Source organism: Littorina saxatilis, linkage group LG16, assembly GCF_037325665.1.
Source record: "Littorina saxatilis isolate snail1 linkage group LG16, US_GU_Lsax_2.0, whole genome shotgun sequence".
Lineage (NCBI taxonomy): Eukaryota > Metazoa > Mollusca > Gastropoda > Littorinimorpha > Littorinidae > Littorina > Littorina saxatilis.
In genome coordinates, this window is record NC_090260.1 from 9,616,897 (window position 1) to 9,641,896 (window position 25,000).

General features: G+C 39.4%; 1 protein-coding gene across 2 annotated transcripts in view; it reads left to right on the forward strand.

Moving 5' to 3' along the window:
• The window catches only part of LOC138950334 (uncharacterized), a 30,247-nt gene that overhangs the window by 1,922 nt on the left and 3,325 nt on the right, over positions 1-25,000 (forward strand). The window contains exons 2-6 of one of the 2 annotated variants that reach the window (XM_070322083.1): positions 1,370-1,470; positions 2,437-2,693; positions 8,919-9,129; positions 21,721-21,844; positions 23,184-23,404. In XM_070322083.1, coding sequence (XP_070178184.1) covers positions 1,395-1,470; positions 2,437-2,693; positions 8,919-9,129; positions 21,721-21,844; positions 23,184-23,404 — 889 coding nt within the window. In that variant the 5' untranslated portion in view covers positions 1,370-1,394. The remainder of the gene's footprint in view (positions 1-1,369; positions 1,471-2,436; positions 2,694-8,918; positions 9,130-21,720; positions 21,845-23,183; positions 23,405-25,000) is intronic. The other variant, XM_070322084.1, reaches the window with a different exon arrangement.

Genomic DNA, 25,000 nt, shown 5'->3' on the forward strand with positions numbered 1-25,000 from the left:
TTTAGACTCGAACAAGTATAATGCGACTCGTCTTCGACTCGTCGGCATTATACTTGTCTCGTCTAAATATCGGGCCCTATTGCTACGCTGAAAACACAATAGCTGGTACTATTACAGGACTTTTTAAGAATAATGTTCAAAAGCAAAAGATAGTCATTTTTCATGATTGTGTCACAAGCTCAATGTTTAACACAATGTAGTATTGCTTTGCACACAGGACTGCACGTGACTGTCAGTAATCTGCTCAAGAGAAAGACGTTTTGGTTTGCACGTGACTGTCAGTAATCTGCTCAAGAGAAAGACGTTTCGGTTTGCACGTGACTGTCAGTAATCTGCTTAAGGGAAAGACGTTTTGGTTTGCACGTGACTGTCAGTAATCTGCTCAAGAGAAAGACGTTTCGGTTTGCTCGTGACTGTCAGTAATCTGCTCAAGAGAAAGACGTTTCGGTTTGCATGTGACTGTCAGTAATCTGCTCAAGAGAAAGACGTTTCGGTTTGCACGTGACTGTCAGTAATCTGCTCAAGGGAAAGACGTTTCGGTTTGCACGTGACTGTCAGTAATCTGCTCAAGGGAAAGACGTTTCGGTTTGCACGTGACTGTCAGTAATCTGCTCAAGGGAAAGATGTTTTGATTTGCACGTGACTGTCAGTAATCTGCTCAAGGGAAAGTCGTTTTGATTTGCACGTGACTGTCAGTAATCTGCTCAAGAGAAAGACGTTTTGATTTGCACGTGACTGTCAGTAATCTGCTCAAGGGAAAGACGTTTTGATTTGCACGTGACTGTCAGTAATCTGCTCAAGGGAAAGACGTTTTGATTTGCACGTGACTGTCAGTAATCTGCTCAAGGGAAAGACGTTTCGGTTTGCACGTGACTGTCAGTAATCTGCTCAAGAGAAAGACGTTTTAATTTGCACGTGACTGTCAGTAATCTGCTCAAGGGAAAGACGTTTTGATTTGCACGTGACTGTCAGTAATCTGCTCAAGAGAAAGTCGTTTTTGTTTGCACGTGACTGTCAGTAATCTGCTCAAGAGAAAGACGTTTCGGTTTGCACGGGCGTGTTAGCGATTGTTTGGGCCAGTCAGCGTCCCTCATGCACCGAAGCAGATATGTCCAAATTCACTTGTGAAAATTGAAAAACGACCGGCAAATTGAAAAAAAAGAAAATCAAAAAATATAATATGCGTGATGTCACAGGCGGTTTGAATCGGACATTTAGGGAAAAACGTTACTCCAATTGTTTGACATTACAAACGTTATAGTAGTGTTACATTTACTGTGAAATTTTCGAGTGAACACAAATGATAACAGCTGCTCTCCTAGTTAAGGTGATTTGGTGTTAATTAATTGCACTGCCACTTTGTTGTCAGATCTGATTTGCAGCAAACTTTGAAGATGCCGTTGTCATCAGCCTTGTTCCTACCTCTGGTGCTGTTCGTCAGTGTTGTCACCTTTGAGTTCTCACTGGCAGGTATGATTAACATGGGTTCTCTTTATACATAACACTCAAGTTGACCCCCAGAAATGCAACCAATAAAAACAGATATCACTGTTGAACGACCTACGTCATATTTGGTGTACAATTACTTGAGATTATCTATGATCAGTCCATATAGTGGACAATGGGTCTCCCCCATGGAGGATTGCCTTCGTGTCATTGGTCAATAGAGCGCACCACTTGCAAGCGTGAGTTAAACACGAAGGGATTCTTTGTTTTAAGTCAGTTTGAGTTCAACGAATTATCTTCATAGCTGGTGCGCATTAGCTTACGTTTTGGTATACTGGTCTAACAATAGTATACCGACTTTGATCTTCTCTGTAAAATGTGTTCTAAATAACCCCTCCGAACGTTTGCATGTTTGGGGATTGCCCTGTACCTGGCTGACATTGCTGTCTTCCAGTCACCAATGATATGGGGGTGATTTTGCCATCTCCGACCTACAGATATGTTAAAAGGAACACGTCTTCAAGGATTTAAATCGGGTGCGTTTTGCTACCGCTCAATTATTCAAACCTCGCACTGCTGAGTCTAACCTCAAATTCGTAAACACAATGTTTTGAAAGAGCATACCGATTAAAGTTGTTGACTAAAGAAATTGACGATTTAATACATTTTAAAAGTAGGAGTAGTTAAACCAACAACCATGGTCAACATGTAGCATGTCCATGTCAACGGTACATGACTGTCCACCAAATACTTAGAAACAACAACAATGACTATTCAACATGTAGCTTGTCCATGTCAACGCTACATATGACTATAACTAAATGCTGAGAGACAACACGCTTGTCCTTTTCTGTGTTAGGCGTGCATGTGTGAAATAGAGATAAGAGCCATGACAATAAAACAAGATGGTACAGAGGACTTCCAATGTAACTTCAACACTAATTTAGAATGTTTCCATCTCAATATTTTCCTTTCTATGATTTTTCTCAGACGAGAAAGCATGCTCCATTGGACGTTACGGAACACTGACAATGTTCAACGGAGAAACAGCGGACGTGGAGCTTCCATGTATGTATCGTCTCGCGGACTTCACGTGCGGGGACTACCGGGTCAAGGTCACTCCAGGCAGCGCGGTAGACCAGGAAGACAGTCACCGTTTCTCCCCGAACACCGTGTGGGTCAAAGTGGTCAACGCTAATACCAGTGAATTCGTGAAGATACGAACCTCAGTGAGACGACTGGACAAGGTTTGGAATGACCATAGACACACATCTGCTAGCCGCACGTTTAACTAGGGGTTACAAACCGAGTCTCAGTGGATATTCAACAGAATGGTCGAAGTTAGTTGATCATGAACAATTTGAGCTTTAGCGAGATATTTCATGACCACGAACTATAAGAACATTACTTTAAATATCCGCTGAAACGAGGTGCGTACGTATTTTATTTACTTTCCTTTTTGAGTCAGGGTTTTGTTTTCTCAGAAAAAGGGAGATTTTTTGCCACAGGGTGATCAAAGCATAATCACTCTGTCAGACTTCTGGCGCAGTTGGGCACGATGATCAAACTTGATGCGCGGTGGTATCGTTATGTCATAATAATTTGATTCTCTTCACACTTCCAAGCAGTTACTTTGGGTTGGACAGAAATCGAGTACACATTTATGATATGATATGATAAGATTAGATAACGTTAGAAAACTTCAATGTCCATGTTCATTGTACATAAACATGGACATTTGTCTTGTTGCACCTCACTGGCCTACTTATAACACAGAGACAGCGATCAAAAAGAATAATCGTACATAAACACAGTTTTACGAGTAACCGTTACAGTGCTTGCCATTCAAAGGTGTTGAGTGTTAGTGTGAATGTGTTTCATCAAGTTCGTATTGCTGTTTACACGAAAAGATTGTATTGGTCAGCTAACCTCATTGGAGACGGAATGGTACTTTAAATAGATTTAAATAAATGTAGTTGTCTACTGAGTGGAACAAGTATAGACATGTGGTCGTTTATCGGATAGATATGTAATCATGTTGATGTTGTTTTGTTGTTATGGTGTTTTTTTGTGTTTTTTTTTCATTTTTGATTTTATTGTTGTTGAAGATGTTCAGCTTCATAATGCAAAAGGGTGTTGCACCAAGATAAATTGCACGCAAAAGTTACGGAGTTTACAGAATCTGTGCAAAGGAATACCGTTTAATAAGCAAACATAAAAAAAGAATAATAAAAATAAAAAGTGAATCATTTTTCCAAAATCGTAAAAATAAAAAAAAATAAATAAAAAGCAAACATTAATGAACTATTCACTTCACACATGTTGCAACGACACGTTTTTTGTTTTTTTTGTGCCAAGCACATCATTGTGGGGCTTTTAATCAGTAACATGCATCCGTCTACAATGTATCATCATTCATCCTTCAACATGTATCATAAATGGCAAGTATAAATATATATACAACATTAAGACATAACAGACAGACGAGAGAGAGAGTGAGAGAGAGAGAGAGAGAGAGAGAGAGAGAGAGAGAGAGAGAGAGAGAGAGAGAGAGAGTGAGAGTGAGAGAGAGAGGGAGAGAAAGAGAGAGGAAGAGAGAGAGAGAGATAGAGAGAGAGAGAGAGAGAGAGGCGGGGGTGGGGGTGGGTAATGATGGTGGTGGTATCATTTATAATGTATACTTTTTTTTTTTTCAAATTATCAAACGTTCCATGAACAAACTTCACCTCGTCTCGACTTATACAGTACTCACAATCTTCTAATGTACATTTCATTTTCCAATATACTATTCAAATTGTATTTATCACCATACTTATATTTACTAATACACATTTTTGCAATCAAAATAATGTGATTAATTACCTTATTATTTTGGCATATATTATTAGGTTGATAACCAAACAAGACATCGTGTTCTGAGAGGTGCACATTTAATTCTGTATTTCTAAAAATATAATGGACAACATTTTCCCAAAAGCACGTCAACTTCTCACACTGCCAAAAAAAGTGTTCAACATAATCAATGTGTTAACAAAATTTACATAATTTTGTTTCTCTAATTTTCATTTTATTTAATAATATATTCGTGGGATAAATGTTATGTAAAATTTTCCATTGTAACAATCTCAATCTTTCTTCTTTTGTACATTCGCTTACTAACAGCCAATAATTGTGATCTAGTTTAACCTGATATTTATGTAACCAAAATGTAACAGCGCAAGGCTCGCTCGCTTTAGACTGGACTATCAGCATGCGAAACTTTCTCGCGGAAGGGTTAGTGATCACAGGGTTCCGCGTGTCAAGGTCATTATTGTGTTCGCCTGCTCGCGGGCTGGCTGTGTTTTTGCGAAATGCACTGTATCCTATCTTTGTGCACAGCTGGTTAAAAGGAATCATATCTCCGTTATCCCAAATATCTTTCACCGTATCTAAGTGTGCTTCTATCCATTTTTTAAAATATAAGCTTTTATTTTTATACATCACATTTATATTGTTCCATAAACATTGATCACCAAAGCGATCTTCTCTCTCATAAATCAATGCTTTATTATGGATCCATTTTAAGAGAACTTCTTTCCAAAAGTTTGATCGAATGCATTCAATACCTTGAAACAGTTTTAGTGGTGTTGTGGCTTTAAAACAAAGTAAATTTCTTCCCAATACCTGATAAAGACTTAATGGAATCGTTGTCCACGGTTCATATTTTCGTTGTTGAAGTTTTGCTGCCCATGTGAGTAAAAAAGAAGTCTGCATATCGTGGACGTTTATCATGTTAATACCACCTTCTTCCACCACATTACACAATACATTTCGTTTAACTTTTCCAAAGGCTTTTGTATTTGAATACTTCCTTTTCCAGAGAAATCTGAACAAAATAGTATTCAGCTTATCGAGAACTTTAACAGGGGCAAGAAGCGCCTGCATAGCGTAAACAAATTGTGAAACTAAGAAGGACTTAATAATACCCAATTTGCCGCTTATACTTAAATTCCTTCTTGACCATCTGCAAATGATTTGTTCAACTTTTTCAAGTCTTTTGGACCAATTTTCCATAATTTCAGAGGCCGGGATGTCATTTTTAAAAATAATTCCCATGATTTTAACCTGGGTATTCCATTTAATATCGCAATATTTCTCTTGACAGTTTTTACGCGATCCCAACCACATTGCTTCCGTTTTACTTTTATTTAATTTTAAGCGAGATATATTGGAGAAATCATCAATGATTTCCAAAACCGTTTCCATGTCGTTTTTATCTTGAAGTAAAACAGTTATATCATCGGCGTACATAGCCAGTTTCAGGATACGCGATGTTTGTTCTGCAAAATCTACATCTGGTAAGGCAAATCCTTTAATATTGGGGTGACTTCGGATTTTGATTGCTAATAATTCTACAGCAAGCACGAAGGCCAAAGGTGAAAGGGGACATCCCTGACGGATTCCGGAATTCACACTTATTTCTTCCGAAATCCAGCCCATATAATTTATGCAGCTCGTGGTGTTTGTCATTAGAACTTTAATCCATTTCACAAATTTTTCGCCAAAACCAAATTTTTTAAAGGACCAGACCACATAGTCTTTTGAGATGGAATCGTAGGCTCGGGCGTAGTCAAGGGCAAGTAATATACCGGGTTGATTTCTTTCATTTGCGTAATTAATGACATCATCGATTAATCTAATCAAGTTACTTGCCTTTCTTCCCTTAATAAATCCTGTCTGATCTTCCGACACGAGGTCAGAAATAACACCAGATAAGCGCTGCGATAAACATTTTGCCAGCATTTTATAATCTGTATTGGTTACAGATATAGGTCTCCAATTCTTAAGGCTATCTCTCGGCAAATCTTTACCCTTATGAATTAACGTGATAACTGCTCTTTTCTGAGTATCTGACAATTCACCGACTCTAAATGCATTTTGAAGGGAATTAACCACCATAATTTTTACTTTAGGCCAAAAAAATTCATGAAACTTGTACTCAATCCGTCTAAACCTGGTGACGAACCATTTTTTAATAAAGACAGCGCCCTGCCGATTTCTAACACGGTAAAATCAGTTTCCAAAACATATTTTTGTTCGTCATTTAACTGAGGAATATTTAAATTAAGAACTTTACTTTCAGCATCCTCCTCAACAAAATTCCCATTTTTATCAAACACGTTATTGTAAAATCCCACTTGCTCCTGTAAAATACCTTTTTGCGTCGTTATCTGAGAGCCATTTTCATCAATTAATCTGTCCATAAATTTTAAATTAGCTTTCACTTTTTCCATATTAAGAAAATAATTTATTTTGTATTCTTTTCACCTTCTTCGATATATTTTTCACGGGATCGAATTTGAGCACTCTTTGCCTTTTGAATATCATATATTTCCAACTTTGCTTTTAATTTTTCCTTTTCAACAATAAATGTTGTATTTTCAGGGTGCCTGGATATCTGTTTATCTAATTGATTCAAATCCTTTTGCATTTGTTGTTGGTCTACAACTGTTTGCCGTTTTTTACATTTACTATAGTCAATAGAAAATTCTTTAATTTTTATTTTACATAGGTCCCATTTAACTTGTGAATCAAAATCAAGATACTCGTTGTCATAATTCTCCAAAAAGGTGTTTAAACCTTCAACAAACACCCTATCTTTCAATAAACTGTCGTTAAATTTCCAGTATGACGGGCCTCTCTCCATATGAGTCAGACTGTATTTCATTCTAACCATTCTATGGTCGCTCTGGGCAACGGATTGAATTTCGCACTCATGTGCACGATTTAAAATGTTATCCGACACAAGTATATAATCCAATCTTCTTGCTATGAAAGGAGTTTTCCGGTACCATGTAAACTCCTTGTCGTCTCCATGTGCCAAACGCCACAAATCGTTTAATGCACATTTAGTCAACATCGTCTTAAACATTTCAACATCTGTGTTGTTATGCTTTCCGCCGCTTATGATATCTAATTGATTATCAAGTACACAATTAAAATCTCCACAGACAATTTTTTTTTCATAAATTCGCTCATTTAGACAGTTGGAGAGGAATTCGTAAAAAAGCCTTTTCTCATGAACTTCATTTGGACTATAAACGTTAAAAATATATATACTTTCTTCGTCTGCGTGGATTTCCAATTCAAGCACTCTTTTAGATTTTACAACACATGCAACGTCATAAGGAAAGGATTTTTTCACTAAAATGACTTGTCCAAGACTATGGCTGGTAGAGGAAACGTGGAAGATTTTCCCTCCCCATTCCCTTTCCCACTGTTCAACGTCACTGTCTGTTATGTAGGTTTCCTGCAAACATACAATATCAAATCCATTCTTTTTAAGATTATGAAAAATAGTTTTGCGTTTTGTCCTGTTCCGTAAACCATGTATGTTTATCGAACAGACTGATAAAGCCATGGCGAAGGTAGATTACATATTGTTGAAATCACGATCAAAATTCAGAGTCCGTGGGGCAAGCCAGGGTGGAAGAAAAAAAAACACATACGGTCAAGACACAAGGTCAAGGCACGTGTCAACCCCACACGCTGTGCGGCGTGTTTTCGTCACGGTCTTCGCACACACTTTCTATGTCAGAGTTGTCAACATTGGCTGAGTCTGTTTTCTCACGTGCAGCGTCAGTGCGTGTCATCTTCACTAAGTTTTGGTCTGCAGGGGGGGAATCCCTGAGTCTCTTGCCTGGTGTGTAAGATCTTGACCTAGGGAAGGCCAAGGTTGACTGCTGTGTGCATGGTCGGCTTTTCCGCATCTTGGCAGTTGTGTTGACTCGACCTGTGTCCTCGGACTGGGAGTGGTTGGGGTTGGCTTCTGTCGTTGTGGTTGTGATAGGAGTGGTGAGGATAGTGCTACCGGTATCCACGTCTTGGTCCTGAGGGGTGGCATCTGTGTTCTTCCCCTGTGTTGGTTCCTTGCTGTCGGTGTCGGTGTCATTTGGGAAGGCGTCGCAGTGCGGGTCTCCCCTTCTGTGACCCGGTTTGTGACAATCAAGACAAATGACGTCATGTCTGCAGTTCGAGGCTGTATGACCCTGTGTGAGGCACCGCCCACACGTTCCTTATTGGATTCTACGTTCTTCTTTCTGTTCGAAGTGGTAGATGGACGCTTTAAAGTTTGTTGTTATGGTGGTCGTAGTGGTGGTGGTGGTAATTATGGTGGTGGGGTTGACATTGTTGTTGTTGATGTTGTTGTTGTTGTTGTTGTTGTTGTTGTTGTTGTTGTTGTTGTTGTTAATGATGATGGCTTTGGCGATTATAATGATGCTTAGTGTTGCGGTTAATGTTGTTAATTAACCGACAGGAAATGTATAGTGCTAAACCGATTTGTGTATAATAAGACACGATCTGTTCCCCTCTTTTATAACGGAAGCTTACGCTTTGATGTTTCAGAAGAACTTTTGTTGAACTTCGTGAGAAACACGCTAATGTGAACGAGACTTGCCAATATCAATACGCATGCTCTTTCTGCAATATAGTTCAGCGAAAACAGAACCACCAACCCCTGGCAGGTAGAGGAGGGCTCCAAGAGCGTTGTGGACTTCGCAGACTACGACCACTCCAAGGCAGCTGCTGTGTTGAGGAAGGACGGAGTCTTCAGCGTGGAGTTCAGCAGTGCGGAACGGAGCGTGGTCGTCACGTGCTCGGACCAAGAGTTTGTCTCGGAGGGACTGCCAGAGTCACTGTGTGGTACGGATAGTTGCCTGTTGGCATAGCTGCGGGTTGTAACTGTATCTGTCACAATACTTATCTCGTTAACAGTCATGTAAACGTAGCTTTAAAAATGATAAATCTAAGCCGATGATGGCTTGGTTAAAACCGATGAGCAGCGTTGTCTTTCTGACTGCAAGTGATCAGCGCCCTCTTTCTTTCAGTTGTGAGTATCCCGCTGAAAAACGTGCGAGTGAAAAAGAGTCAAAGAAAAGTTTACGCATTTGTTTAAAGATGTGTAAAAAAAATGCTTAAAGAACTCTCTCTCTCTCTCTCTCTCTCTCTCTCTCTCTCTCTCTCTCTCTCTCTCTCTCTCTCTCTCTCTCTCTCTCTCTCTCTCTCTCTCTCTCTCTCTCACTCTCCCCAGCCAGCATGATTCTGCGTGACGCATGCGTTATTTCTGCGTTTTTCATGCGGGGATGCGTACGGCCTCGTGACACCTTCGCTTCGCGCGCGTTACTTTTCGCCAACTTTTACGCAGATTGTCGCATTCGAAACGACTTCACCACGCAGTGTTTAGCACGCATGGATTCAATGAAAAGGTGATTGCAATTTTTGATTTTCCTAATTTTATACCGTGGGTTTATGCATTTACTTCATGAAATAATTTATTATATTTTATGTTATATTTACTTTTAAATTTTGGTTATGAATAGTTATTCTTCTTCAAAAACTTCTTTCTTTTTTTTTTTAGAAAAAAAATTGCATAAAAACTTTCAATCCGTTATTTTTCAGTTTATCTTAAGACAGTTTCGGTTAAAAAAAAAAAATGCATTTAAAAGTTTAATAAAAATATTTTTATTTTATGTAATGGTTTTCCCATTTAATTTTTATTTAATCATTTTGTTATTACTAACATTTATTTGCTTAATTGTTATCCTGATTATTTTTATCTTAAAATAAATATGATTATTTTAATTTGTATTATCATTATAATTGTTTTAGCATGTAATATAATTATTGTAATGGGGATTTGGTATTGTTGTAGGAATCAGCTTTCCACAAAATAATGTCGTGGAAAAATCTAGGCAAAGCATAATAAAAATATTATATGAACAGAAAAGATAACTGAAATCTATATGAACACCCATAACAAAACGATAAAAACATTTAAAAAATTCAGATTAAACAAAAAAATGTAAACTAAAGTAACTTTGAAACTAATTATCTACTCAAAATAAAGGCTGATGTTAATGGTTACATAAAATTTGTTCTCAGCATATTTTCATTTTATTTTATTTTGCTTTGGAAGAAAATCTCTATGAAAGTTCAATTTCAGGGGAGACAGTTACCTTGACTGAAAAGAGCAATTTATTGAAGTTATTTCCCTTGTCTGTCAGACCTACTTCAATCAGACAATCTCCAACTTCCTGTTGGCAAGAAGTCTGTCAAATCCACATTGTATCGGCGTTTTTTTGCTTTTTCTTCATATTGACTTGTATTTTTGACTTGCTTATTGGATGCAAGGTAATCTTATCCTTCTCTCTGAAATGAAGATTGACTTCTTTCAAGAATAGGTAAGTTGATCAACTGAAGGAAAGATTTGGGAATTTGAATTTTTGATAGCTCGCGGCTTCGGCTTCCGAGTTTGATGGCAGAGAGAATTTCTCACACTTTCGATTTTTTTTTCGCCTAGAAGAACACTGTTCTATTCATTCATGTTTGTTTTGTCTGAAAGATGGATGAATGAACTAACTTTTCCAAAAACATAAAGTTGATTGATGCAGTGGTTTGTTTTTAAGGAGTTGTGGAAGAGTGAAAATACCATCCGAATCCCGATTCGCGGGTCGCTCACGGCACCATAAAAACTGAATTTTCGTTTATCATTTTATGTCTCATTGTCTGTTTCTTGGTGAACTTTGGTTGGTTCCTAATCTGGTCGAGTCATTGCGGCAGCAGTTGTCAGGAGCTTTAGTAGTAATACTAATAGGCTCTTCATAAATCTGTTTTTTTTTAATTTGTATCTTTTTATTTTTCCACAGATGTTCAACTTTCAGTTCCGCATACTGACAATGACATAGACTCATAGTGGAATATTCTGTGTCTGAGTCTCGGAAAAGAGAAAAATTACCCTTGTTCCCGAGGCATGCATAGACTAGAGAGGCAGGCAGAGGCTGTGTCAGCGTGTGCAGTGATAAAGTTGAAAAACAGATTTTTTTGAAATAAAAATAAAAAATACATCACAGAGAAAATAAATAATTTAGTGAAATTGAGATGCTTATATTTAATAATTAGTATTCCAGTTTTGATGTTTGCGTGTTACTGTTACTGTTAGGTTTGGGAATCAATGTGATCCTATTTAACTTCCAAGTATTTATTTTTTCAGAAGGCTTTGAGTGACTTGAGTATGACGGTGCTCACTGCTTGTTTGAACTGAAGGTGAAGAAAGCTGAGATGGACAGTGACCTTAACACCGCCACCGATGCCAGTAACGCAGACTGTCGTTCCGTCCCGGCAAGGTGAAGATGAACAGGTATGGCTCGATAGCAATGAGTGTCTCATTCAGAGTCATTGATAGTGACACTGACAGCGTCTTTTTGTTCTGTGACTTTGGCTTATTTTGTGTTTTATTCTTTTAGTTATAACCAGATGTGTCAAACAAATTCAGCTGATCTCTTTTACTGTTTTAGTGAAACAAATGTATTGTTTCCAGCAAAGGGAAAAAAAATCGGGTGGGGGCGGTTGGTCGATTTTATTTTTATATTTAAATTTTTATTTTATTTTAATAGTTTTATTGATGTTTGTTTTTAATTAACACAGGCATCTCATTGATGAGAAAGTGTGAACTGTGTCCGCGGGATGCCAGAGAAGAGTAACTTTTCATCCAAAGTCTGCAAAATTGAATTTAAAATTTAACCTTTTTGATGAATATTTTTGAATGAATACAAAAAGTTCTATTGTTTGGAGGAAAAGTTAAGGTCAGTTCAACTTTAAACAATGATTTTTAGTGTGTGTTTGTTCTTCTGTCTAAAAAAATAAAAATCTGCTTGAAGTAAATACACACAAAATTTTTCAGCTCCAACTGCTGAGTCCCTATATCTTTTTACCCCATCAAATGCCACTCTGTATGCCCCTTTAAAAATTGATTGCATTATATATATTCCTCATCTTCTCCTGAATTCAAAAATATAGAGATGTCACGTTTACTTTGAACATTTGCTCAGATTGTTTTTTAGTGCTGATGGTTTCTTTTCAGGCCGACAGATTGTCTAAAATATGTATTGCTTCATGTAAATGTCTTTTTGTTCTTCTTTTCTTCCATTCAGCGGACACAAGACTACGAGCAGAGCAGAGCGGCAAGATAAACATCAGTTCTTGCTGCTGGAGAAGGTTCTACAGGAGCAGATGGACCTGATGCGACTAATTTAGTAATTGGTCGCCAAAGAATCATGGTGGAGCCAGAGCCTGTGCTACTGTTCGATGGAGTCATCTTTTTACTGTTGAGTGTGGAAGATGTTGAAGGCACATGATGGATCTGTCGAAGGAGTGATCACTGGTAGGTGGCTTTGAATGCTATTGTTGAAGCAGACCAGTCATGCCTGTGCTATTTTCCCCAGATAACTGTAGCAAGATCTTGTGAGAGTGACATGTTATTGTTAGACGCTCTTTAGGCTTTAAATGTTACCTTGAGTGTGTGCTTTTTGGAGGATGCCAGATGTCATCACGGTTCACGGGTGTATCTTAACTGTTCATCAGTTCTCAGTCATGACCAGTTTCCCATTATCCTGGGAATTCATGCAAGGTTTATGCGTATTGGTCACATTTGTGAATTTAACCAACACATTTTGATGATAAAACTATGCTTATGAAGTTATGGGTACGCACAATGATGGGCCTTTTTTTCTCATGTGGGGTGCGGAAAATGCATGCACCACTTTGTTTTCTGTGATCATTGCATCTGTGAGAAATAATGCAAATATTGCTCTGTGGCCAGAGCTGCCATCTGCTAGGTTTTCAGGGATGTAACAGAAATTGCTACGCTGTTTCCTCAAGTTCAAAATTGCAAGTGCTACACTCAAGCAAATAATCACAAACATGTATGCAACAGTGCCTTCTTGTGAGTTCTGATTCTCACTTTGTGTAGGCATCGGATTATGGGTCAGAAAAAAATTGTCCACACTGAATAGTATCACGGTTGACGCTCTCTTCTAACTATGTTTGTGCTTTCCAAATGAAGATTTGTGAGATAGTATTGAATGATTGATGCAGGTCACCTGAGGTGTGTGATTACATTTTATGACAATGCTACACTCAATCACCATTTGCTCTTCTGAAAACTTTTTTTTTTAAAGCAAGTGCGATTATTGATTTTTTGTTCCAGGTGACAGTATGATGCTTCCAGATTGAATTGTTTGTATGTGAAGAAGAGCTGTCTGAATATTTGATTTTTGGAATTCAGTTGGCTTGTTTTGTTTGTTTCAGATCCATGACCATGAGCTCGGTGTGGTTGGTGGACATGAACTAAAGACGACTACTGATGCTGTGATGACGAAGGTGTTCCATAGGCTACACGGTTGCTGACAGGGGGCTCTGGGGGAGGGCAGGGAAAGAGACCATGGTGTACGCTGCGACTAAAAGCCATCGACAGTGAGTTGTTTTTCATAATTTGTAAAATCATCCTGGTCCTTTTAGGAAGAAGATAAAATCCATGTCTACAAAACAACAAGTTATTTCTGTCTCAAATTTTGTTCTTTGGAATCAATTTTAAATTTGCCATGTTTCACATGTGAATGATAGTTGTCAAAGCTTTTACGCTTAACATTAAATTGCTAGAAGCCAAGTTCCTGAGCTCATTTGTCAGTGTCATGGATTTTCGACTACATACGAAATAAGGATGTTAGCAAACGGTATGATGTCGTCACATATGCGTCTGCACGTCACAGTACATGTATTATGAATTTCCGAAGGCCCCCAAAGAAAAAGTCATAGAAAAGGTAACTTTAACAACTTGACTGCCTTATGACGGGTATACCAGTCATGCGCTTGTGCAGCCGCAGCGCCTTAGGACAGGTAAACCCGTCTTCTCCGTTCCGGGATTTTCCAGAAATGCTACGTCACTGCTGACACACAAATAGCAGCCAATGGCTTGGTAGGATACCTCATTCTCATGAATAAACATAAATGGTGACGCGGTTTTGCGTTTGAAGGCTATTTTCGGCCTTGTCGACAGGGTATGGGAGAGAAATCTCGACTCGTCAAAATGGCTAACGGTGACTGTCGACCGGGCCCTAGCAGGGAAAAACAAAGCCGGACTGACGCTACAGGCGGTGCAAATGATTATGGATACTGACAGGGGAAGGGGGAGATCTTCTTTCGGACAATTCGTTGGAAACAGGTAGATGACAGTGATTATAATCCTTTCTTGGAGCGAGCAAAACATGCGCCGGGCTGATTTTTCAAAAGTTCATATTTAAACATCATTATAAGCCAAACTAATTATCATTTCCATGATTAGACACTAAAAACAGATTCTTGGTTCAATTTCCTTTAAAAACAACATAGGTTTTACTTACCTACCTACTGCCAGTTTGAAGCTAGATTTTTTTGTGACTTATTACACCCCAAACTCCAATATTCCCTGGCAGTCAGGAATGCACATACCCAAGTTTTGGTGGGAAGCGAAAGGGTTAAAACAAATATTAGGGTAGGTATTTTTTTTACTTCTCTTCTACAAGGATTACAATGTGTTGTAATTTCCTAACTCAAGTATAGTTGGTGTGTTGTAAAAGCGTATGGTGTGTATGCAAGTTTGTGTGTCTGTATGATTTTTAGCAAGTTTACAGGCGTCAGGAAATAAACTTGAGACTTTTCTCAAATCAGTGATAGTTGTTTGATGATCTAAGTTCATGTTATTTTTTGTTTTGTCATGCAGAGGCTGTTCCGTGAAGCTGTACGGGTGCCACAGGTCAAGACCTTGAAGACGGCCGTTCAAGACTGGTTTTTGGAAGCCTGTGAGTGTGATAAAAGAAAGAGACAACAGGCCATGGAAGAGCCTTCATGATTTGGTTTGCAGTAATTGAACTTTGTAATCTCTGTAGGCTTATTTACAATGCTAGTTGCAAAAATTTGATGAATGTAAGATTTGACTCGCCTGAGAAATTGCTAGTGAGTAATTGTATTTCACAGTTCAGGTCTGTGTGGCTGATGGGTAATGTACAGAAGAGTCTGGGGTTTTGTTGGACATTATTTAAGCTAAGCTTTAAACTTCACACTCTTCTACAGATGATGTTCAGACATGATGTACCCTTTTAGGTTGTGTCAGAACGACAGAAGACTAAACTGGAAGTGCTCAACTACCATTACTATCAGTGGAGACGCATGGATGCATTTGAACTTTTCTTGTGGGTATCCCATACTAAAAATATAGAATACATGATTCTGGAAAAGCTGTTCAAGGGCACTTACACACTATATTCGAGTTTTAATACACGACTCAAACCTTCAGGCTAAATTAAAATGAATAAAATACAAGTATAAAGAGTTCAGAAAAGAAGAAAACAAAAAGTGAACAAATAGAAAGAAAAGGTTTTAACAATTCCTTGTCATTTATGGGAGTCGAACACAAACAACCTAGGCAGCTTGAAGGAGACAATGCATGATGCGGGTTTTTGTTGTTCTTTATTATTTTTTGGAGTTGAGTTGAGAATTTAGAAGCGAGACTAGAAATATACTTTTTTTTTTGTTGCTGTTAAAACCGTTATGATTGGATTTCTATAGATGTAAGTCTTGGTGCACCTGATAAAAATTTAGCCCTTGAATGCAGGCAGTGTAAGGTAAATGAAGCAAAGTTCTCTCCGAAACAGCAAAAAAAAATGCATTTCAATTATATTGATCCTCGCCACCTTATTTTGTTTGCTGAGCAGCTGGCCGCTGGAGACTTGTCTATCATTTTGTGAGTAAGCTGCGTGTTGTACATCCATTTTGAGATGGCAAACCTATGTTTTACGCAGTCTGATAAGTTTTTTTTAATTTATGAGTTTTATGTCATGTTCTTTTTTTAAATTTATGAGTTTATGTCATGTTGGTGTGCTTATACATATCAGTGGAGAAGGGGCATTGAATAAGTGTTTCTTTTTTATATTGTTCTGAATGTTGACTATTAGCTGGCATTTTACCTTTTGTTTCATTATTGTAGTTGTTACTTTTGTGTAGTGAAACTTGATAACTCACTGCTGCCCATGTCTAGGTTGTGTCAATTGTTTTTTCTTCACTGAACGTACCACTGATTATCAATGATGACATCAGGGTTATGTTCTGTTTTTTCTCTGGCATTTGAATTTGCTTCAAATCATTGTGAACTTTTTTTTTCCATGCAAAGTTACTGGTATATGTGAATATGTTAACACACTTCAAATCAAAACCTGAAATGTCTCCTTTTTAAAAGTATTTTTTTTAATTTCTTTTATTTAATTAAATGGTACACATTCATATGATTGTCTCCCTTTTTTTCCTCTTTTTTTTTTTCCTTTTTTTTTTTTCTCTCTACTTCTCTTATTTTGTTTTTTTCTTTCTTATCCTTCGGTTTGTTCTTCCTTTTATCTTCTAATCCTCTTTCTCTTGCTTGTTCCTTGTCCCAGTATGCTTTCACGCCGCCCCATCTAATTATTTTGTGCTCCATCCACATCTGAATTTCGTTCAGCTGCCTTGTCCGAAATGTGTGTGGGGCACATATGTATGTTTAATGTCAATGTTCATGTTTCAAGTTCCTTGCTTTGTGAATTGCATACCAATGTTTTATGCAGTCGTGATAGATTCTAAATGTATGTGTTATCCTAGTTTGGTGTACATTGACTGGATTTCGATCCCTGGAGAATGGGCATTAACTAAGTGTTTGTTTGTGATATCATTAGTAATCTGAAGTTCAACTATTAGCTGGCTTGTAGAACTTTTTTTCTCTTTTTGTTGCTGTTCTGTATTCAAACATGTTGATACAACTCACTGCTGCCTATGCCTAGGCTGTGCCAATTATTTATTTATTTGTTTACATCAATGTGATATAGTGACGAGTGTACATCAAAATTCTCTCTTATAAGTTATACTGGATTCTTCACTGCATGTACTACGGCGTATCGATGATGACTATCAGGGTTTTGTTCTATTTATTCTTTGTTCTGCCAATTTGAATTCTGCTTTGAATAGTATTTTGATCATTTTTGTTTCCGTGCTGCTGGTATGTCAAAATGCAGTGAAATTAAAACCTGGAAGTCACAATGGCAATAAGCGAGATTCAAATCTCTCCTTTGTTTTAATCAATTTATTTGACTGCATTTTTGTTTTAGAACTTGTACATAATTATGATCATCTCTGTTATCGAACCTGCACGCTTGACCTTTGTCTTTCTGGATCAATACAATGTTGTGCACTGCCCATTATTTGTTTGTGAGTGCGTAAAGCGGTTGTGTGGTCTGCGTAAAATTGTGTAGGTCAATCGTGACATCTGCGTGGAGAGTGCGTCAAATGCGTGAGAATGCGTAAAGCAATTGTGACATCTGCGTGGAGAGTGCGTCAAATGCGTGAGAATGCGTACAGCAATTGTGACATCTGCGTGAAGAGAGCGTAAAAAGCGCGTAATGCCTGAGAATGCGTCAATAATTCGTGACATCTGCGTGGAGAGTGCGTAAGATGATCAGGACATCTGCGTCAAGAGCGCGTTAAATGCGTAAAGCAATCGTGTCGTCTGCGTGGAGAGCGCGTTAATAGCGTGAGAATGCGTAAAGCAATCGTGACGTCTGCGTGGAGAGTGCGAATTTGTCTTGGTGTCAAATAAGCGTGCGCTGGAGGTGCGTATGGTCTGCGTAATCTGAGGGAAAACGAGTGTGTCACGCATGTATTTCGCTTTGCAAAATCGCGCGCGTTACGCATGCGTCCAGTGCAGTTGTTACGCAGAGTTTGGCGACTGCGACACGCATTCGCTGCGCAAAATTTTGCTGGCTGGGTCTCTCACTCTCTCTCCACCTCTCTCTTTCTCTCTCACTCTCTCTCTCTCTCTCTCTCTCTCTCTCTCTCTCTCTTTCTCTCTCTCTCTATCGCTCTCACTCTCTCGCTCTCTCTCTCTCTCTCTCTCTCTCTGTCTCTCTCTCTCTCTCTCTCTCTATCAATAAACACATTGACAACATTTATTTTTATACTGTTCAAAAAAAGAAACGCATAGTTGCTACTTGCCAAATTTGTTTTATTTTTCGAAAAAATTAACAGAAAATCCAATATTTAGATTATTTGTTTGAAATTTGGTATGGACACAGTTGAATGCACACACAGTTCATTTGCATCTTCAAATCAATCAGTCAATCAATACGATTGGGTGCCGAGGCTGTCAAGTCAGTAGGGGGTGTGACTGCCTTGAGCAGCAACAACTGCCCGGCACCTTCTAGGCATGGACTGGATCAGATGCCGGATATCTTGCTGTGGGATGGTGTCCCACTCCTCCTGAAGTGCCTGCAATAGATCGCGGTGATTTGCCGGCGCTTCTTCTCGCCTGCGCACACGTCTGTCCAATTCATCCCAGAGGTGTTCTATCGGGTTCATGTCTGGCGACATGGATGGCCAGGGAAGCACCTGGACATGGTGGTCGGTGAGGAACTGGGTGGTGAGTCGTGCTGTGTGCGGGCGAGCGTTGTCCAGCTGGAATATGGCATCCTGGTCAGCCAGAAGAGGAAGGGCGTGTGGGCGCAGAATTTCCTCCACGTATCGCTGGGCAGTTATGCGCCCTTGGACGTGCACCAGGGTGCTCCTTCCAGCGGTATTGATCGCCCCCCACACCATGACGCCTCCACCACCATGAACGGGTGCCTCATCCACACAGTTGGGCGCGTAACGTTCGTTTACTCTCCGGTAGACCCTCCTCCGACCATCATGTCGCTGGAGCAGGAAGTAGGACTCGTCGCTGAACCACACGTGTCTCCAGTGATTCCGGACGGTCCAGCGAAGGTGCTGGTTGCCCCACTGCACTCGGTTCTGGCGATGGCGGCGGGTGAGGACAGCTCCTCTGTGAGGTCTGCGAGCTCTCAAACCAGCTTCATGCAGGCGGTTCCGCACGGTCTGGTCCGATAATCGGTGTGGCCCGGGGAGAGCCTGGACAGAAGATGAGGCCGACAGGAAACGATTCCGGAGGTGGCGGAGCCGTATGAAGCGGTCGTGAGCAGCAGTTGTCGCCCTTGGTCTTCCCGCTCGTGGCAAGTCAGCAACGGAGCCAGTGGCTTGAAACCTGACCCACAGTCTACTGATGGTGCTCTGGGACACGTGGAAGTGCCTGGCGATTGCACTTTGACTTTGGCCTGCTTGTAAACGACCCAATGCAATTTGGCGGTCTTCTCTGCTCAATCGGGCCATCTTTCGTCGCTGAATTGTCGTCTGATTTCTTTGTGGCGAACAATCCGCTTTTATGGGTTTTGGAAGACATGGTGAGAGCTCAATATTCCCCGAGTCTCACGAGATTACACTCAAGCATGACGAGTGTTCATGCCAAATGAGCAATTTTGACATTGTAGCCACTGATAACGCATGCGTCACGTGCAGAGCTCACTTGTGGCAATGGACGAAAGGTCGACGACCAGATAAACATTTTCTGCAGTTTGGTGGATATCCTTGTAGCCATATAACTAAATTATCCAAATATTACAAGCTATGCGTTTCTTTTTTTGAACAGTATATATTTTTATATTAAACATACCAATGAGCACGTTCTTTTTACACTTTGAAAACAATAAATTAATGCACGAAAATCAAACAGGTTTAACCCCAAAACACTCTTGTGAAACAATGTATTTGACCAATGGCTGACCAATTAACAATAACCTGTTCTGTGCTGCTATTTGTTGACTTTACTAACGCTTTTGACCTAATTGATTGACAACTATATCTGGTTACATGTTAAAATCTAAAGTACTTTTCTTTTTTAAACCAATCACACTCTTGTTAACAAAGGTTTGGAGCACCACAAGGTTCTATGTTTGGTCTGTTACTATTTTCGATCTATTATAACGACCTTCAAATATTTGTAAAATACATGTGCACACTGTGGCAGATGATACTACAATTCATTCCGGTCACCAAGATCCTATTAAAATAGCAAAAAATCCTCCTAGATCCCCCTAATCCATTGCTAGAATTGTCAGAACTAAACCATTTGTCACTGAACCCAAATAAAACTAAATGCATTCGTCTAACCACGAGATAAAAACGACCAAATCTTTCATCTAGATTTCCGACATTGCAAATACGAAATCAAGATGTATAACCAAAGTCAAAAGCCATAAAGTCTTGGGAATGACCATTGATAATAACCTGTCTCAGTCACAAAATCAAAACGCTTTGCAAAAGCTCATCTAAAAATATATCAGGTTTTAAAGAGTAAACAGTTTCTAACGTACGCACAAGGAAATATATAATTTGATTCTTTTAAAAACACATCTCTTTCCACGTATGAGTATAAAAGATTACAGTTTCTTCCTATCAACTTAGGATTTTCCTATAACAAAGGTGTAATAATTAATATATACAATTATGTCAGGGAATGCATCTTTCCTCATTGCTTCAAAGTTACAAAATAAATATATCAATAACATTAAACACATGGATTATTCAAACCCAAAGAATTGACCTGTACAAGTTCAGTCTCTCATATTCGTGGGGCTTATGTGGAACTCCATTCCTGATGTATTTAAGTCACAAACCAATGAACCAACTTTCAAGACCCTTGTCACACTGTCTCTCTTGCACAACTTGTAAGTACAATTATTTTGTAGCTGTTAAAGTATTAGTACTATCTGATTGTATTGAACCACATGATTCTACACAATGCACAACTTGTAAGTACAATTGTTTTGTAGCTGTTAAAGTATTGGTACTATCTGATTGTATTGAACCACATGATTCTACACAATGCACAACTTGTAAGTACAACTATTGTGTAGCTGATAAAGTATTAGTACTATCTGATTGTATTGAACCACATGATTCTACACAATGCACAACTTGTAAGTACAACTATTGTGTAGCTGATAAAGTATTAGTACTATCTGATTGTATTGAACCACATGATTCTACACAACGCACAACTTGTAAGTACAACTATTTTGTAGCTGATAAAGTATTAGTACTCTCTGATTGTATTGAACCACATGATTCTACACAACGCACAACTTGTAAGTACAACTATTTTGTAGCTGATAAAGTATTATTACTCTCTGATTGTATTGAACCACATGATTCTACACAACGCACAACTTGTAAGTACAACTATTTTGTAGCTGATAAAGTATTAGCACTCTCTGATTGTATTGAACCACATGATTCTTCACAATGCACAAAGAGCATTTATTAGGCAAACACAAAATGCGTTATAATTTTCCATCATTGCCAATGCATCATATAATGCATTTAAAATGTCTTGTTGATTGCTGGACATGTTGATTATATTGATGTGTTATGTAGTAAGCCGGATAAAGAAAAAGCAGGTTGGTATTGCGGGTTCTGTCACCCTCGAAATATAAAGTTCCATTCAATTCAATTCAATTCTCTCTCTAACGCCCAACGTTTAAAAACGTGTCCATGTTCTTTCAAATCATGCAGGGGACGAGACAACAACTGACGCCATGAACAATGCGATGACGACCCTCTTTTCGGGGCAAGGGAATATGACTGATGACGCGCTCGTCAGTTACATCGTGCTGAATCACGACAATGTCGTTCAGAGGTAAGTCACAACATTTTATCCCCGAGTACGCTAGTACTTGAGCTCAACAGACTTTAAGTGTGTGTCTGTCTGTGTGTCTGTCTCGACTTAACAGCTTATTGCTGGGAAACTACTGGGCGCAGTTCGTTCAAAAGTTGATACACTAACTTGATAATAGGTCCGATTGATCGTATTAAAACTTCATAATGTTACCTGGGACCTAAATGCGAAATAAACCACAAAAACGACTTGGCGGTGGGAGGGAGCAACAGCCAGCCACACTGTAATGATAGAACAGCCGAACGCGTCACACAGTGACGAGAAATATAGCGTCATAAAAAGCATGCGTATCGCATGCGAGACGATTTGCAAAATAGAACAGCCAGCCAGCGTGTGGTTTGAGACACCAGGCTTTGCGCGTTGTGTGTTTGAATAATTTGATTTTTTGTGTACCCCATTTTCTACCAAGCGTTGGTTGCTCGGTCGCGACTGCGGTGGTTTAGAGGTCGCGATTTTGTGTTTTGATTCTTTTCATATTAATTTGTATTTTTTTCTTATGGTTTCCTTTGTTTACATATGTTTCAGTCTTTTACCTTCACTTTACATTAAAGAATTTGGTAAAACTACCTGGGGCGTGATAAATGCAAGAATCCGCGAGCCAGGACAGTAAAAGAACTTCGTGGGCCACCAGTTCACCAGTTATGAAGAGGGTCGGCAGTATATTTTTCACTGTGATCAAATAAAAGAGAAAGGCCAGTCACCACGCACATCCTCGGCTCGCATGCAATGTATTTATATAGCAAAGGGAATGCCTGTAATTCACACAGAGCAATCACTTGGTCTTAAACGTGCACAAGACAAAAACTTTCATACTGGGGGAGCGAGCCAGTCTGAAGAGTACTCGGGTCCAGCGCGAGCGTTTTTTATTCAAACATGGCTACTTGTTTTCTAAACTAAACTGGAATGATCTCATGTAATAATCAAACGTGTCCGCTCAGTATAATCATTTGCACTCGTCTTCTACTCGTCGACGTCAACTAGAACGCGCTTTGATATCTAAATATATAACTTGGGGGAGAAAGTTCGTTTACACTATCATCTAAAAAAAAAAAAGTTTCAATTTGCTCGCCTTGTCATTCTTCCCAGTTGATATTTAGCGTGATTACAAATACCCTCTCGTGCGTTCACATACTGACACAGGCACTTACATTTCCTTTATGAATGTTGTCAGTTTTCGCCGTGCATTCTGTACAAGATGACACTGGAATAATCCAGTGTATGAATTTAAAGTCACATTTTTCTTTGAACCTTGCTCATGAATGCGATCGGGATGAACATTGACTTGATGTCAATGTTGCAGTCCAACCTGTAAGGACCTGGCCAGCAAATTCAGAAGATGCCAAGACAAAAAGCAAGCCGCGATGGAGTGCGTGGCCATCTTTGCTGATCCATCGCAAGCCGAGTGCCTGGCAACGTCTGACACGTCCCTGGCTGACTACTATTACGACTGTCTGACGTCTGTATGTGATGGCGACACCTCGGCTGTGGATCCCATGAACAACTACATTAGTGACAACTGCGGTAAGCGCTTGTAACTAACACCAATCACTGGCGACTGTTTATTTACACAATATGATCTCTAGCAATACAAGTCAATATATAATTTATTCTGTAGTAGAAGCAATTCTATGTTGGAATTTTATTATAGAAACACTTAAGACTGAACTGATATTTGGAGACACAGATATGTATCCAGCATTATTGCATTCTATGCTTCCCATCATGACAACAAACTAGGTAGATGCGTTTGAGAGCAGGTTTTTCTGATGAGGCTGTTGATTGTATGGACTGGGTGGCCGAGTGGTAACGCACTTGCGCTCGGAAGCGAGAGGTTGCGAGTTCGACCCTGGGTCAGGGCGTTAGCAATTTTCTCCCCCCTTTCTTAACCTAGGTGGTGGTTTCAAGTGCTAGTCTTTTGGATGAGACGAAAAACCGAGGTCCCTTCGTGTACACTACATTGGGGTGTGCACGTTAAAGATCCCACGATTGACAAAAGGGTCTTTCCTGGCAAAATTGTATAGGCATAGATAAAAAATGTCCACCAAAATACCCGTGTGACTTGGAATAATAGGCCGTGAAAAGTAGGATATGCGCCGAAATGGCTGCGATCTGCTGGCCGATGTGAATGCGTGATGTATTGTGTAAAAAAAAAATTCCATCTCACACGGCATCAATAAATCCCTGCGCCTTGAATATGTGTGCGATATAAATTGCGCTTAGAACTGTACCCTCGGAATACGCGCGATATAAGCCTCATATTGATTGATTGATTGTAAAACCAATGATATGCCTGGAAAGGGCATTCATTTTCCTACCTTATTCAAACAACAGATTGAGTTGACATGACGTAGTGTCTATACAGTGCAAGGGCGGATCCAGGATCTTAAGGAAGGCCCCCCCACCACACTCTTTTGCACAAACTTGACGGCGTGAAGCGCCTGAATTGAGGGCATGGAGCGCCTGAATTGAGGGCATGAAGCGCCTGAATTGTGGGCATGAAGCGCCTGAATTGAGGGCATGAAGCGCCTGAATTGAGGGCATGAAGCGCCTGAATTGAGGGCATGAAGCGCCTGAATTGAGGGCATGAAGCGCCTGAATTGAGGGCGTGAAGCGCCTGAATTGAGGGTGTGAAGCGCCTGAATTGAGGGTGTGAAGCGCCTGAATTGAGGGCATGAAGCGCCTGAATAGAGGGCATGTTTAATATATCGAAGTTTTAAGTCGAATTTTGGAAAGGACAGTTACATTACCCCCTTAACCAGATACATATGTAGTTGTACTTATCAATTTCAGATGCAGCTGTAACAAACTTGAAAATGAATCAGGAAGAAAAAGTAATGTTGATCGGGAAGATAGGCTATGCAGATGTTGTGACATGAATTCATTGGGTAATGAATTTCATTTTTAAATTCGAATGTCCAGAATTCAGTGCAGATTACATACATCCCTCCAAAGTATATATATGTACTCTATGTTTTCTCCTTGTACGTTAGTGTCTGGAAGCAAAACTGTAAGCTTGACACGTGAAACTTGTGAGCGCGCGCATCATTCTGAACGTAATTTCCAGAATGCCATTTCCAGGGCCCCAACGTGTCAGAAGTTCGACTCGTCTGGTCGCTG